We start from the raw sequence: 13,247 nt of genomic DNA on the forward strand, positions 1-13,247 counted from the left end.
GAAAAAGTCACCGTGTCCAAGAAACTGCAACTTTTTATTTTTGCACTTCAGATTTTGAACAAATTAAATAAACAAGATAAAACGTGAGCTTTAGAGATGCTGATACGTGGATTCTGTTACATTTGAACAGAGCTGCATTAGCTGTTTACCCACTGACGGTATGAATCATTGGACAGCTTGAGTGTGACGTCACCCAGAGATGTTGTAGAACAGAGTTGCGGCTCTGGCCACCGCCATCTTGGAAGTCGTGTCTTTTTTGCTTTGCAGCTAATCTAAAAATCAGCAAAGATGGACCATCAGCAGGCTGAATGAAGCCATCTGTAATGACATCCACCTGTCAATCAAAGCGGTCATATTATTAATTCATTAATTAATCAATCTTCTCATTTAACTCTTAGCAAGAAAAGAAATGTGTATTTTCCAAAATATGGAAATATTAAAAGTCTCTAAAAAAAGTTGAACAAAATTATTCATAGGACGGTCAAATCAGTGTCCTAAATTTGATGAAAAATAATTCTATTTTTCTTTTTAAAACCTGAGTAAAATCTAAAAAAGTAAAAGATCTTCACAAATGTGATAATTTAAAACGAACAGAAATCCTTCAAATCAGAACAGAGCAATGTCAACATCACCAAGCAGATGTTCTTTTTTTTCTGAATATGTTCAAAAACACTTTATTTTTAATTTGCCACGGCTCTAAATTTCATTTCCACCCTCACAATCCTCCCCACATTCATTCACGGGCATTCACAGAGTGGACTGTGTGTATAACGCTACTGTAACAAACTTTCATACACACACACACGCAGGCAGCTTTTAATGCTTAAAGTTTACTTTTGTTACAGGTGCAATAACAAAAGGCCTTTTAAGTCTGGCTTGAAAATCTTTAGGAGAAATTGGCTCCAGCATTGAGGGGTTGAAGTATTGATTCTGGCCTCTGGCTCAGTCCAGGAAAAGATGGATAGATTTCTTTGAAATGCACTCTGCGTGAGAATATAAAGACTATTGTGTTTTTCTCACTCAGGAATAAATTGTTTCATAACATATCTAGGGCCACCTTTTTAGCTTCAAGCTGCCTGCTTCTCTTGAAAGGGGAATGTTGACAGGGTGGAGCACATTCATCTGTAGTCCCAGACTACCCACATCTCAAAGAAGCTTTTATTGAAAGTTAAATCTCCTTCGGAGAGTTGGCAGCCTCTCGTTGGGATATCTATTTCAGCAGCTGTCGGGGCTGATTATATGAGGGTTGTGCCACACACTGGCAGCGATATAAACCTCCTACGGAGAGAAGGACCATTATGATGCTATTGATTGATGCTTTGATCTGCATGCATGTGTACGATCTCTGGACTCAGAAGCAGCAGTTTGTAATGGCGGCATGCAACATGTGATCTGCGATAGATTTTGATTCCTGGCACTCGCAGTGGTGAAGTCACACATTTTTAAAAAACCCTATGATGACATGCTGTTTCTGCAGGAACAACATGCTTCAATGTTTACCTCAGGACTGAGCCATCCTACAAGCGGATCGATAACAAGTTGGAGGCGTTATAGGAGAATTTCCCAATACTGAAGTCTGATACCAAGAGGCCCGTGTACCAATCGGAGCAATGCAAATTGATTTATTTGTTGTTCACACCCTGTTACCCCATCTTAATGGTCAAACTAGTGCAGCTAAAGCAATGATCGTGAATGCTACTACTCGTGTTGTCAATGAAAAAGTGGTGTGGGTTGGTTCCACCCACTGTTTTTAGATCTATAGAGAATCAATAAGAGAACATAGTTACCAGGAGACTATACAATGTAATTTGGGTTATAATGACTAGCTTCTCATTTAGTATTGGGTTTTAATTACTCTGCTTAAAGTCTTTTAATTGTCACTGTATCGACCTCTGGCCTCACAAACGGCTAAAAAGATTACAGCTTTTAAAGGTTGAACTGCTGTTGGCCAGTGGAAACCATATTTAAGTGGTATATTTTGTCAACTTCCTATACTTCTTCTGAGCAACAAGTGAGTCATAGAACAGATAATGTCTTTTGAAGAGGATGGAGTTTCAAACTGAGACTCATACTCACATTCCTGATTTATTATTAAACAGAGTTGACATTTAAAACCAAAAGAAACCTCTCAATTTAATCGAGCAGTGGGATCTGCTTAGCGCATTTTCTTTTCGGTGGCTTTTTTTCCCTTCGTTTCGAAATTCTCCCTCCACTCCCATCACCCACTGACTCAGAATATATTTCACTCCTCGCCAATGCCATCAACTTGAATATCAAACATCAATAAAAGCCACCTCTTTGGGTTTGTTTGAGCACCAGCATGCTGTGAGAGGATGGTGGGCGGCGCAGGGGCAAAGGATCTTGGAACTATTGAGTCAAAATATTGATGGAACGGAGCCAGTCCTCGTGACGCTGTCGCCAAAGACTCATGTTAATCTTCTCCAAGTTACATCTTGGCAAAACACAGGCATTTTTGTTTATTTAAAGAGCAAGATGACTGAGCATGAAGCACATGCTCTTTTTCAGCACCGCCTTCGTACTCCTGGAGTTACACACAGTCACTCCAGGGAGGTGAAGGACAACCACAGTTTCCTACCGTTGGCCACAGAATGGCTCCAACTGAACGGTTGGGGGTTAAGAGCCTTGTTTAAGGGCATGTCGATGGTGATTCACGAGGGTTTCTAGCCCAGATCCTCTGTTAGCCTTGGGACTATGTCTTTAGGCCACCCGTTACACATTTAATCAACAATTAACAGGTTGTACAGGCTGTGTTACTACGCTGCTATAGGTGGATCCATTGCTTAACTGCCTCCGCAGAATAATGAACTGACTCGCACCCAATTATACAGTGGCAGTTAACAGCTGTTAAAAAAACCTAATGAGTTTAGCATAATAGCTCAGAGGAAGAAATTAGTGTATATGAAGATAAACATTTTGTAAGGAAAATGCAGAAATGTTGTCATAATTTCACATGCTGTGTAGAAATGTACTGGATAAAATAATCGTTTTAAGACTCCGCACATCGTTTCCGAATATCAACACTGAGCTTCTTCATACTTCAAAACTCAGATCTTGTATTTGGGTAAAAGTAACAATACAACAGTGTAGAAATGCTCTAATACAAGTAAAAGAACAAGTAAACTGCTCAAGTACATTTCTATTAGAATCAAAATACTTTTAAATTATCATAAGTAAAAGTACCCACTATGCAGATTTTCCCATTTCTGAACAATATACAGGATGTCATTGGTTTAACTGGTAATAACTGGTGCGTCAATGTGTAAGTGTCACTATAGGGAGCAGCTGGATAAAAATGGATCCTAATTTATTTTAATTATTAATACAAAGTGTAATTAACAAATAAACAGTTAAACAGATAATAACTTTATTTGTATAGTTTTGCTTAAAAACAAGTTACAAAGTGCTTTACAAAAACCAAAAACAACAGTAATAACAATAAAAAATATAATTGGTACTGTGGTAATGACAAGCAAGGCATACATTTTCCTTGGCACTGTCGCCAAGTGCTTGCTCATGGTGGGAATTGTTAAGTCTCTGTAAATTTTATAAAGAGTACAGACCTCTAGACCTGTATCTGTATAGAAAGTGTCATGAGATAGCTTCTGTTATGATTTGGAGTTATATAAATAATAAAACACAGAAAATGTTTTGTATTGGAGTAAAAAAAATAGGCCCATAATATTTGGTATATATTGGTACACTGGGGCGACTGTGGCTCAGAGGCTGATTAGTGGTCGTCCAGTACAGTATAAGTACCAAAGTATATTAAAACAAGAATATGAGATTGGATATGAGAACATTGGAAGTAAAAATTAATAAATCCATTTATTAGTTGAAAAAAAAAAAAAAAGATGTAAAGTTGCTGTGTTAACATGAATCATAGGCCATCAAAACAAGGGTTTTAATACTTATATTAAGATGCCTCCTTTCTATTAAAGTGTCCCAGTTAATCCATGACAACCAGCATTAATTTTATTATTTACACCTGTGCTTTTTCTGCCGTGACAAACTGTTTGCTAATGAGCCTCAAATGCTTTACAATTCATAGCTAGCTGCTAAATTCTTAGCAGTTAGTGTCCCACCATTTAATTTATGTGCAGTGCTTAGTGAATTATAATGACCGGTGTCAAGGGAATTAAATGGTAAATTTACTGTAGAGCTATGATGATTCACACAAAGCTAAATTAAGCAGCTTTTGACCACAAGACTTAGCACGGTTCGCTTTTAGCTTCCGGATAACGTGTCCGCGAACACGCCTACGTTGCCGTTAGCATAAAAAGAGCAACATGGACATCTGTTTTGGAGTCTGGACTCTTTGTGTCCACTTAATCCTAAATTCATTATCATGATTTGATAGGATAACTCTTGTAAATATCTATTTATGTATGTTTAATATATATTTCACAGGGACCTAACATGTCGCTTTATTTGTTACCTTGAGGAGGCAATGAATGCCCGGACAAGCTCTCAACAATTGCTCAACCTTTTTACCTGTGATACTCTGGCAGTCACTGCCTTTTCTATGTCCACCCCCTCAAAAAACAGACAAAGCAGCAAATATATCATTAGCAGCTGCCCTATGGAGCTGGATATTAATTATCTTGTGTTCTCCTCGTTTGGCCACTCATTTGCACGTGTACTGTAAATGTCACCGGAGAGATAAATGGGAAAACAAAAACCCCAGCTCGTAGCCTTTATGCAGCAGAATGTCAGGGGGAGCTTGTAAGAGATGAGATATTGGTTTTGGCCTGGCATAGATTCTGGCTCAAAGGACATTGCAAGAGGCAGTAAAATTTGTATGTCATCTGTGTTTAGAGACTTATTAGCAATGTGCAAGCAAACGTTTCCAGATTCAACATTTGGATTGTGCAAAGGGACAGGATAATATACCGCACATCTGCTATCAGCAGAGAACCAATGCAATCATATATCTGAAGCTGCGTGATATAATTTTATCCAAAAGTCGTCTGCCTTCCTTGAAAACGACCTCTCGCTGTGTAAAAGCCACCTTTACTTTTCACATTTTTTGTAACTCAGTATGAACTCCTTTCCAGCCACATATTGTTCTGACTTTGCTTTTTTTTGTAGATTTATGAGTGTATTGAAAGGCACTTTGGGGCAAAAAAAAAAAAAAAGGCTCAACTCTCACATTCTCTGCGTGGCCTTTAAGGTGCGAGGAATAAAGGGGCATTTGTATTAATCGATCACACGCCAAGCCTTGTTGAAGCCTGGGCCTAATGGTTGCTTGCTGTCATTTTGCAAGCAGCTTGTAAAAAGGATTAGAGTGGCTCTGTGGAGTAAGGGCGCATGAACAGCAAAGTTCTGTGGCCAGCAAGGAAAATAAATCAATTTATCCCTGATGGTGGTGCAGTTTTGGAACATAATGCCTAACGATGATGGAGTTTGGACACTTCATACTTGTCATTGTGAAATTGGACTGCCGTGTTGCTAATGATGGTAATGTATGTTGTGCCTCGCCTACTACAGTAATCCTTCACTCTGTCTCACTTAAATGCATCTCATTGTCTGGCATATTGCATTATGAATACCGCTGGGGAAAAGAGAGGAAAAAAAAGAAGTAGGATATAATTTATATATTCATTCATTTGAGCAGCAAGTTAATGGAAAAACTGTATAACCATATAAATTTCTTCCTTTTGTCACAGGCGATTGTAACTTTGAGAAGCCGCTGGCAGCGTGTGGGTATAGTCAAGGCAGAGATGATGACCTTGACTGGGAGCAGGCCAATACCAGAGAGAAACCTTCATCAGATCCATGGATGCCCTCAGGTAAGGACAGTGACACTGCCTCATGAAGAGGAGAAATGATGAAACCATCACCATACCGAGAATACATCATTGCAATAGACTGTGCATTGGACAGTCTGTTTAGTGTAAGAGGCAGTATTCTGCTTCTTTTTACATAGAAAATAGTATTTATAATATTAATTTTAATGGGGATAATACACCGGGGATTCAAGACACTGAAGAAAAAGTCAGATTTTCACCCAATCATACAACATAGTGGCTCCATTTAGAAAGAGCATGACAACATGCTGCTCCTCCTTATTATAAAATGGACTTTATCGATCCCACAATGGGGAAATTCAATTAATACACTTTAAATACTCATAAATAGGGGCGTCCTCAACTGGGAGAGTGGGCAACCTGTGTACGAAAGGCTGAGTTCTTCAAAAGTTATTTTGCTGTGTGTCATTCCCCCTCCCGAGTACCCAAAACTCTCCATACTCCTTCTGTAACCTGGTTAGCACCGTTGGCACCCTCGTCTTATTTGGGAAAAGTCTTAAATTCCCCATCAGATCAGATCCAGCTCTGCATCCCCGTCTCCTTCTCCTCACCTCGGCATGGTCTTTATACAGAGAGTATCCTAGCGTTGCACCTATCCTTGAGTGTAAACAAGAGAGCCTTGGCTTATCTATGAATGGGTCACCCGATGTATTCATGAAGTAACAGAAAAAAAGGCAAATCACTAATCTCCATAGAGTCCATGTTTGTACACAAAACTGACGGAGTTTGGTGTAGAAAAAAATCACAAAAGGTACTAAAAACACAGAAGATTAGAGAGTAGATTAGAGTAATTTGCTGCCACCCACGCAACCGCCATGGCAACAGAACACGGGATTATTAAGAAGCGAAGATGAACCATCCATGATATCCGCCATGATTAAGAGTATCCTTGAAAACAGTAACCATTACTTGGCTCAAGTGGACAAGCTTTGATCATTAATATTCCAAACATGTAAGTAAAATGACAGAGCATTTACATGACAAATTTTTATCCGCGGTGTTTTTTGTTTGTTTTTTTTCCCGTGTGATGAAATTTATCTCTGCGAATGACCAGTTCAGTCTGATGATTTAGGTGTTTACACGAGACATTTTTCTGATGAGGCTATAAGTCTGACTTATAATTGGGATATACTGTAAGGCTGCATGTAAACAACTTAGTGTTGGAGACTGATAAATGTTGATTATATGTCCGTGTAGTACTATTTGAGCTTAAACTTTAAAGAGAAAACACACTTCTTCTTTTTTTTCTTTGAGTTTCTTTTGTCATCAATCTCATATGAGGATCAGCATCTTTGGGAAAGTCACATGAACTGAGACAAAAGCGACATTTGATATAAAAAAAAAAATACACAGATCCATTTTAATTAAAGACGTCTTTTTGTCAGCCGCATATTGAAATTCATTAAAATGCTTTCCCTGCATTTTGTGTCTGTCGCACACAATTTGTCTCTTTAATGTTCCATTGATCGCTTTTCATTTGATTTGAAATGCAGAGATATCACCGCCACCGAGCAGAAGGCACCTAAGGAATTAGACTAATGGAATGACTTTTTTTTCTTTTTTTCCTCCATGTTATAACAAAGGTAGCGTTGCAAACTAATGGATATTGTTTTCCTCCTCTATCTGACGCCTAATCTCACAAAGGCTGCATCACAGATAGATTGCACTGGGCCCCCCCGGTGACAGAGGGGGAATTAATTAGCAGGCCCTCACTAATTTTAAGCAGCCAGTGCCCAGACCTGTTTGTGTGTACATCAGGATGATGTGTGTTGAACTGCCCCGGAGAAATTAGTTTCCATGGAGGGGGAAGTGTCGACTTTTTCTATCGCAATTGATTAATGTTGGGACACATGGAGGCTGGGCAAAGGTCACAGCAAAATCTGGAAAAGCCTTAACCTACAAATTAACACCTCGCGCATGGTCTAAATTTAACATATCTGATTAAAATCCCATGTCTGGTTAAGAGGTGTCCCTGATTGTTCTTTCCAGCCTGAGTACACTTCAAACAGGCTTGTTTTCTATCCGTGCATCTTGAATTGTGCGTAATTAACAGGTTGCGGCTCTTTCTCCATTTCTCAGCGTGAGCACTCAACCTGCCGTGCGAAATTGTCCTGTCTCCTCTTTGACCGCATTGAAAGGGATGTGAAATGTAGTGTACTTGACGCCTGAAATTGTTTTAGGGCTACTGGAAAAAGGGGGCGGATGGGTAGAAATGCATTTATGTGAAAGCCACAAAAGCTATCTCACCTCTGATTGCTGTCTCAACTCTCAACCTGTACTTATGAATCTTCACAAGACGACCTCATCGCACTCACAGAACTGATTGTTCCGAACAGAAGGCATTGCTACCTCAGACAAAATTAGATCTGTCCAAATAGGGGTGCTCTCTTAATGTCAACGATGTATGATTTAAATCTTCTGCTGAGTTTTACCTTCTAGCTCTCATGTAAACTCATCCCTTTGAATTGTGGGTGATTCTACACCTTATAGAAAGCCAATGTGGAGTGTCATATTTAAAGTAGTTTGCCCTTAATTAAGAGAGGTGTAAAGCAAAGGCCAAAGGGCACGTCAGTGTCTAGTCAATGTTTCAACAAACCCAACCAGAGGTGCTGCGGTCCAGTTCAGATTTATGTCACTCTGCACAGAGCAGCTCCAGCTGGCCGGGAAGTCAGACACAGACAATCCGGACGTTTTTTCAAAATAAAACACTTACACGATCATAAAAACAGCCAAAAGGGAAAAAAATTATTAATATACGTAGCATATTTAGAAGCACATAAACCATAGGAACTGACCAGATCTGAGCAAATTAACCATATCTGGCAGGCAGAACACTCCTCGTAAGGTTTGAAGTCGTGTGGAAAACTACGACCAAAACTAAGTGTGTGGAGGTCAGGATGACTTTTTTCAAGTTGGATGTTCTGTCACAGACCTCATTTATCAAGTGTTTTAGTTGTCTAACCATAACCACATGTTAAATGTTCTTTCCCAACCATAACGATAGCTATTAGTATAGATTGTATGTAAGAATAAAAAAGGTCCTTAAAAGTGATCTTCTTTTCTCACCTTCTTGTCAGTTGGATTTAAACTCATTTTTTGTCATTATTCCCAGAGAAGTTGAAAACATTGAACTGGACCTGAGTTCATTTAAAAAAAGTTCAGTGTGCAATAATATGATTTCTTGTTATTATTAAAGGTTAAAAACATTCAAACCTGAATCTGCACACTATCTTTTATCTGCCTGCAGAAACATAATTCAAAGGCTTGTGAAATCAATAGGAAACAGACTGAATTAAGGTGCTGTGTCAGTGTGGTAAGTGTAGAGAACACACTCATGAGAGACCTTGTGCGGCCCGCTGAGGACTCTCTTTTATCATGCGACGCTCAGACTGCAACCAAAGACCAAACTGGCCCCGTTCCATCCCAACATGTAAATAAAGGAGTACCGAAACGGAAAAGTGAAATGAAACGCAAGAAGCCCTCTGGTCACACGAAGAAGAGGCGAGCAGTGCTTGAAAGTCTTGGTTGTTTACGACAATCCGCTCCCTACCTAATTGCTACGTCTGGACGGAGAGTAGTCTTGTTTATCCCTCCGCGCAGCACTGATTGCATGCTTTGGCTCCTTTAGGGTGGCTCAGCCCATTTCTGAGGCTCTGCATGTCTGCTTGGGCACTCCCCAATGTGTTTCCTCTCCCAAGCCAACTGGAGAAACCCCCGGCAGAACTGTCACTGTCAGTCCTATTATTATCAACAAGCCTCATCTGTCCTGGACAATGATAATAAAACCATCTCGGCCAAGTCGACACGCATTCAGCCTTGGAGAACGGAGCTGGACACACTTCTGTCAGAGTCAGATGTTGGCTTGGATTTATTTGAGGAGAAAATTTACCACACTTTAATCAAAGACATTTGCATCATCTATTAAAAAAATGATTATTTCTCTAGTTTCCACGCTACCCCCTGTTGTTTTAAGTTCTCCAACATGGAGCACTTGTCTCAGAGAAGAATGGATGGAGCTGACTCGGTGAGGAAGTCTGCAGTGTGGCGCTGCGAGGGGTGTCCAGATGCCATTAAGAAGGAAGTTGTTTTTAGTGAGCCCCAGCTGGTGCAGAGGCTGCCTCCTCTCTGATGGTGTCATGGATGTTGCCAACAGTAGGCTGCTGCTCCCTGGCTCTCCCCTGAGACTCGTTCTGGGAAATAATGGCAAGAGGAGGAGAAAGAAGGTCCTCTAACTGAGATTAATTAGAGTTTTTGTATTATGCTAGGCACAATAGCAAATGCAGCTCTGGCTAAATGACTTATTGTTGCATTTTTAATGTCTGCTCTAAATATGTTGCGGGAGAGAAATTGAATGTTTTTGTCTCTGTGTTGCACAAGGTCTTTGTTTTGATAGCATGCCCTTGGTCCATAATGACACCTCGGCGAGAGTGAAGGATTGGTAGGTTGAGGTTCTTCAGAGGGTAGCGGTGATCTTCTCTCCTTCTAGTTTTCTCTGCATGCAGCTCACTCTTGAACCCAGAAGGGTGCCTTTCTTTAGAGCTACTGCATATGGATAAGACGGATCATTTTAAAAGGCGGTTCACCTTTTTGACCATTTCAATCAGGAGGTAATGAATTGACAAAGCCCCGCCGCCTTACCTGGACAACCAGTGTTGTTGACAGGGCTTTATGCGCTGTTCAAATGGAAGAGGAGAAAGATGGCCACTTAAAATATGAGAGGAGAGAACACCCACCGACTGAAGGACGTCAGAAATTTAATCAGAATTTAAATCACATCAGCAAAAGATGGGATTTGCCGTTGACGAGGGATGGGCCCCTTTCTCGTGAAAATAAGCTAATTGCCTTGGAGCCATTCACAACTTTGTGTGAAAATCACACCTTGCACAGTGTTGGCAAGGTCGCGAGGTTAAGGAGAAAGCCCATTATATGATTAGAGGATGAAACGGAACAGCAAATTACGACGTCCGATCAATTCGTGAATTCATTCCTGGGAATAACAGACTTGAGATTTTCAATTTAGCATGTTTGTGGGGTTACGGAGTGCACCGCGGTCTGAGCAAACAGGATCACACCCGTTACTATAAACAGGATTATGACAGCACACTCTACTGTCATGATGGAGGACATATTTGCATACTGTATCTTTTCCCATTAGTGTGCATGGTATGTACAATTAAGGCTAATGATGCAGCTAGGTGACACGTGAACACTCTCCGTTGTGTAATGGGTTTGTATCAGGCAAATGGGCTATTATATGACCCATTTATTGCAGTGGAGCGCCAGCAGTGCGTGGTGCATATTAAGATGACATATTAAGCCATTGAGATTTGCTGTTGATTGACACGCAGCAACAAAGGATGCTGCCATGGAACATAATAAGGGTCAGCTGTTGCACCTGATTAAAATGACAGGCCTGAAACGTGTTGCGCATGATGGATGGTTTTGGGTGAATCTGTTTGACACCGTCAAAGAAACCTGGCAGGTGCCTCATATGGAGAGCCCCAAACTTATTCAGTATTACTTTATCAGGACTCTTTCATGTTTCAAAGGACATGGGGAAAGTTCTGGAAAATTGAGTGGAGGCCACGGCTGTTCACATTAACAGCCTAACCCTCACAGCGAGAGCATTTTTGATTGGTGGCAGACAGTGAGAATAGCCCTGTCTTCATTGACATTTCCGAAGCGGCAGCCGTGCTTTTCTGCGGTGGTGACCTCTGTGAATTTTATTAGCAAATGAGACCTGGAGGGTTTGGGTTTAAAGAGCGCCCCTTCATTCTGATTTCCCCCACATAATGATTTTCACAGAGTTCAGGACCTGAATGGAGGAGAAATAATGAGCGTGAGTCATTACTGCAAATTATATCCTCTGCTCAGACCATCACTCAACTCACAATTAATCTAAATACCTTCAACCTATAGACTTTGATGATTAGGATTAGATAGTACCCTATTTCTAAGAAGTAAATCATATCAGATTGTTTTCTCCTTAAGAAGAACCGAGGGGAAAAAAGACAATGTACAAATGAAGCCTCCTGCTGGTTAGTCTTTTTGGAGTAGTGTCTCTTTTACATTCAAACAAGAAAGCATGGATGCAATAGAAAAGGGTTAATAGGATTCATCTGACATTTGTCTAAGGTCACTATTCTGTCTACTCCTCCACCGCCCTTAAACCACCCCCTGCTTTCCACAATGATTACAAAATAGACAGACCCTAACGATACGGGACTTGCAGGAAACGAGCAAATTAGGAAGCGGTTTTGTCACATTGTTGTAATCCTGAAAAGCTGTCATTTTTAAATCGAGTTTGGATTTGTCACAAAAGCCATTCATTCATAATGTATATCACTTCGATGGATTATGGTCATTATTTTTTTTTATTATTTTTTTGCCTGTTTCCTCAAGATAATGTCAGAGTAGAAACTCACAGAAAAATTGGCTTTAATACAGCGGACCCAGTGCTTTGATAGAAAGTTGTGGTGGTCACCAAAAAGTTCTTTCATTGGATGATTAGGCGATCAAATTAAAGTATTTAGTTCCTTCTAATTTGTCACCAGCTTCTGCTCTTAACTGAAGGAACTTATTTTTCCATATGGACTGACGAGCTTTGACCAAGTTCTCCGTCAGTGTGGGTGAGCTGACAGGTCAAAGGATTAACCTGATAGAAGACTTGGCTCTGGATTATGTCCATGTTTCTCTCTATGTGGCTCATTATATCATTAAACCATTTAGGCTGTTAGTCTGGATTGCTTCATTTGAACAATCGTGGGTTTACACTTGCTTGAAAAGTCCTTAACCGAGTGGAAAACACTTCACTGGTGCTCACCAGATATTCAGCTTGTAATGGCTTATTTAATGAAGTTTTGAGTGATAAGTTTTTCAGAGGAGCGTTAGAAAGCTTCCTGACTTGAAACATTACAAATTGGCATGGGTTGTGTGCGGCCCAGGACCGGAGGGCTCTGCAGCGAGTTATTGAAACTGCCCAGAACATCATTAGTACCCATCTATCGAGCTACAGTGATACCTGTGAGGTGAGGTGAGGTGAGGTGTCTAAACCCAACCCAAAGGATACGGAAAGACCGTATCCGCTGCTGTACCAACAGACTACAGAGCAGCTTCTTTCCTCAGACTCCTCAGTTCATCCTCTGCACTCCACCATAAATAAAAAATAATTTATTAATAATTCATTATTTCTTCACCCATATATGTTTAATGTTAGTTTTGCCAGTAGAATAAAGGGATTACAACTTCGAAGATTTAATAATTAAGATTAATAAATTAACCCTGTACCTTGTTCCTTCTTAAGAATATTCCATCTGACTTCCTTGTCAAAACCACTGACTGTATAAAGAATGGACGGCGTATCCATGACGTCACCTACAGGTTTCTGAAAAGCCGTTTTGAAGCTCAGAATGTGGTGGC

At 40.2% G+C, this 13,247-nt stretch overlaps 1 protein-coding gene across 13 annotated transcripts in view; it reads left to right on the forward strand.

Moving 5' to 3' along the window:
* The window catches only part of LOC104934399 (protein tyrosine phosphatase receptor type M), a 152,020-nt gene that overhangs the window by 33,479 nt on the left and 105,294 nt on the right, over window positions 1–13,247 (forward strand). For all 13 annotated transcript variants that reach the window (XM_027290399.1, XM_027290370.1, XM_027290379.1 and 10 more), the window contains exon 2: window positions 5,688–5,810. In XM_027290399.1, the coding sequence (XP_027146200.1) occupies window positions 5,688–5,810 (123 nt within the window). The remainder of the gene's footprint in view (window positions 1–5,687; window positions 5,811–13,247) is intronic.

Source organism: Larimichthys crocea, chromosome II (genome assembly GCF_000972845.2).
Source record: "Larimichthys crocea isolate SSNF chromosome II, L_crocea_2.0, whole genome shotgun sequence".
In the NCBI taxonomy this organism is placed as follows: domain Eukaryota; kingdom Metazoa; phylum Chordata; class Actinopteri; family Sciaenidae; genus Larimichthys; species Larimichthys crocea.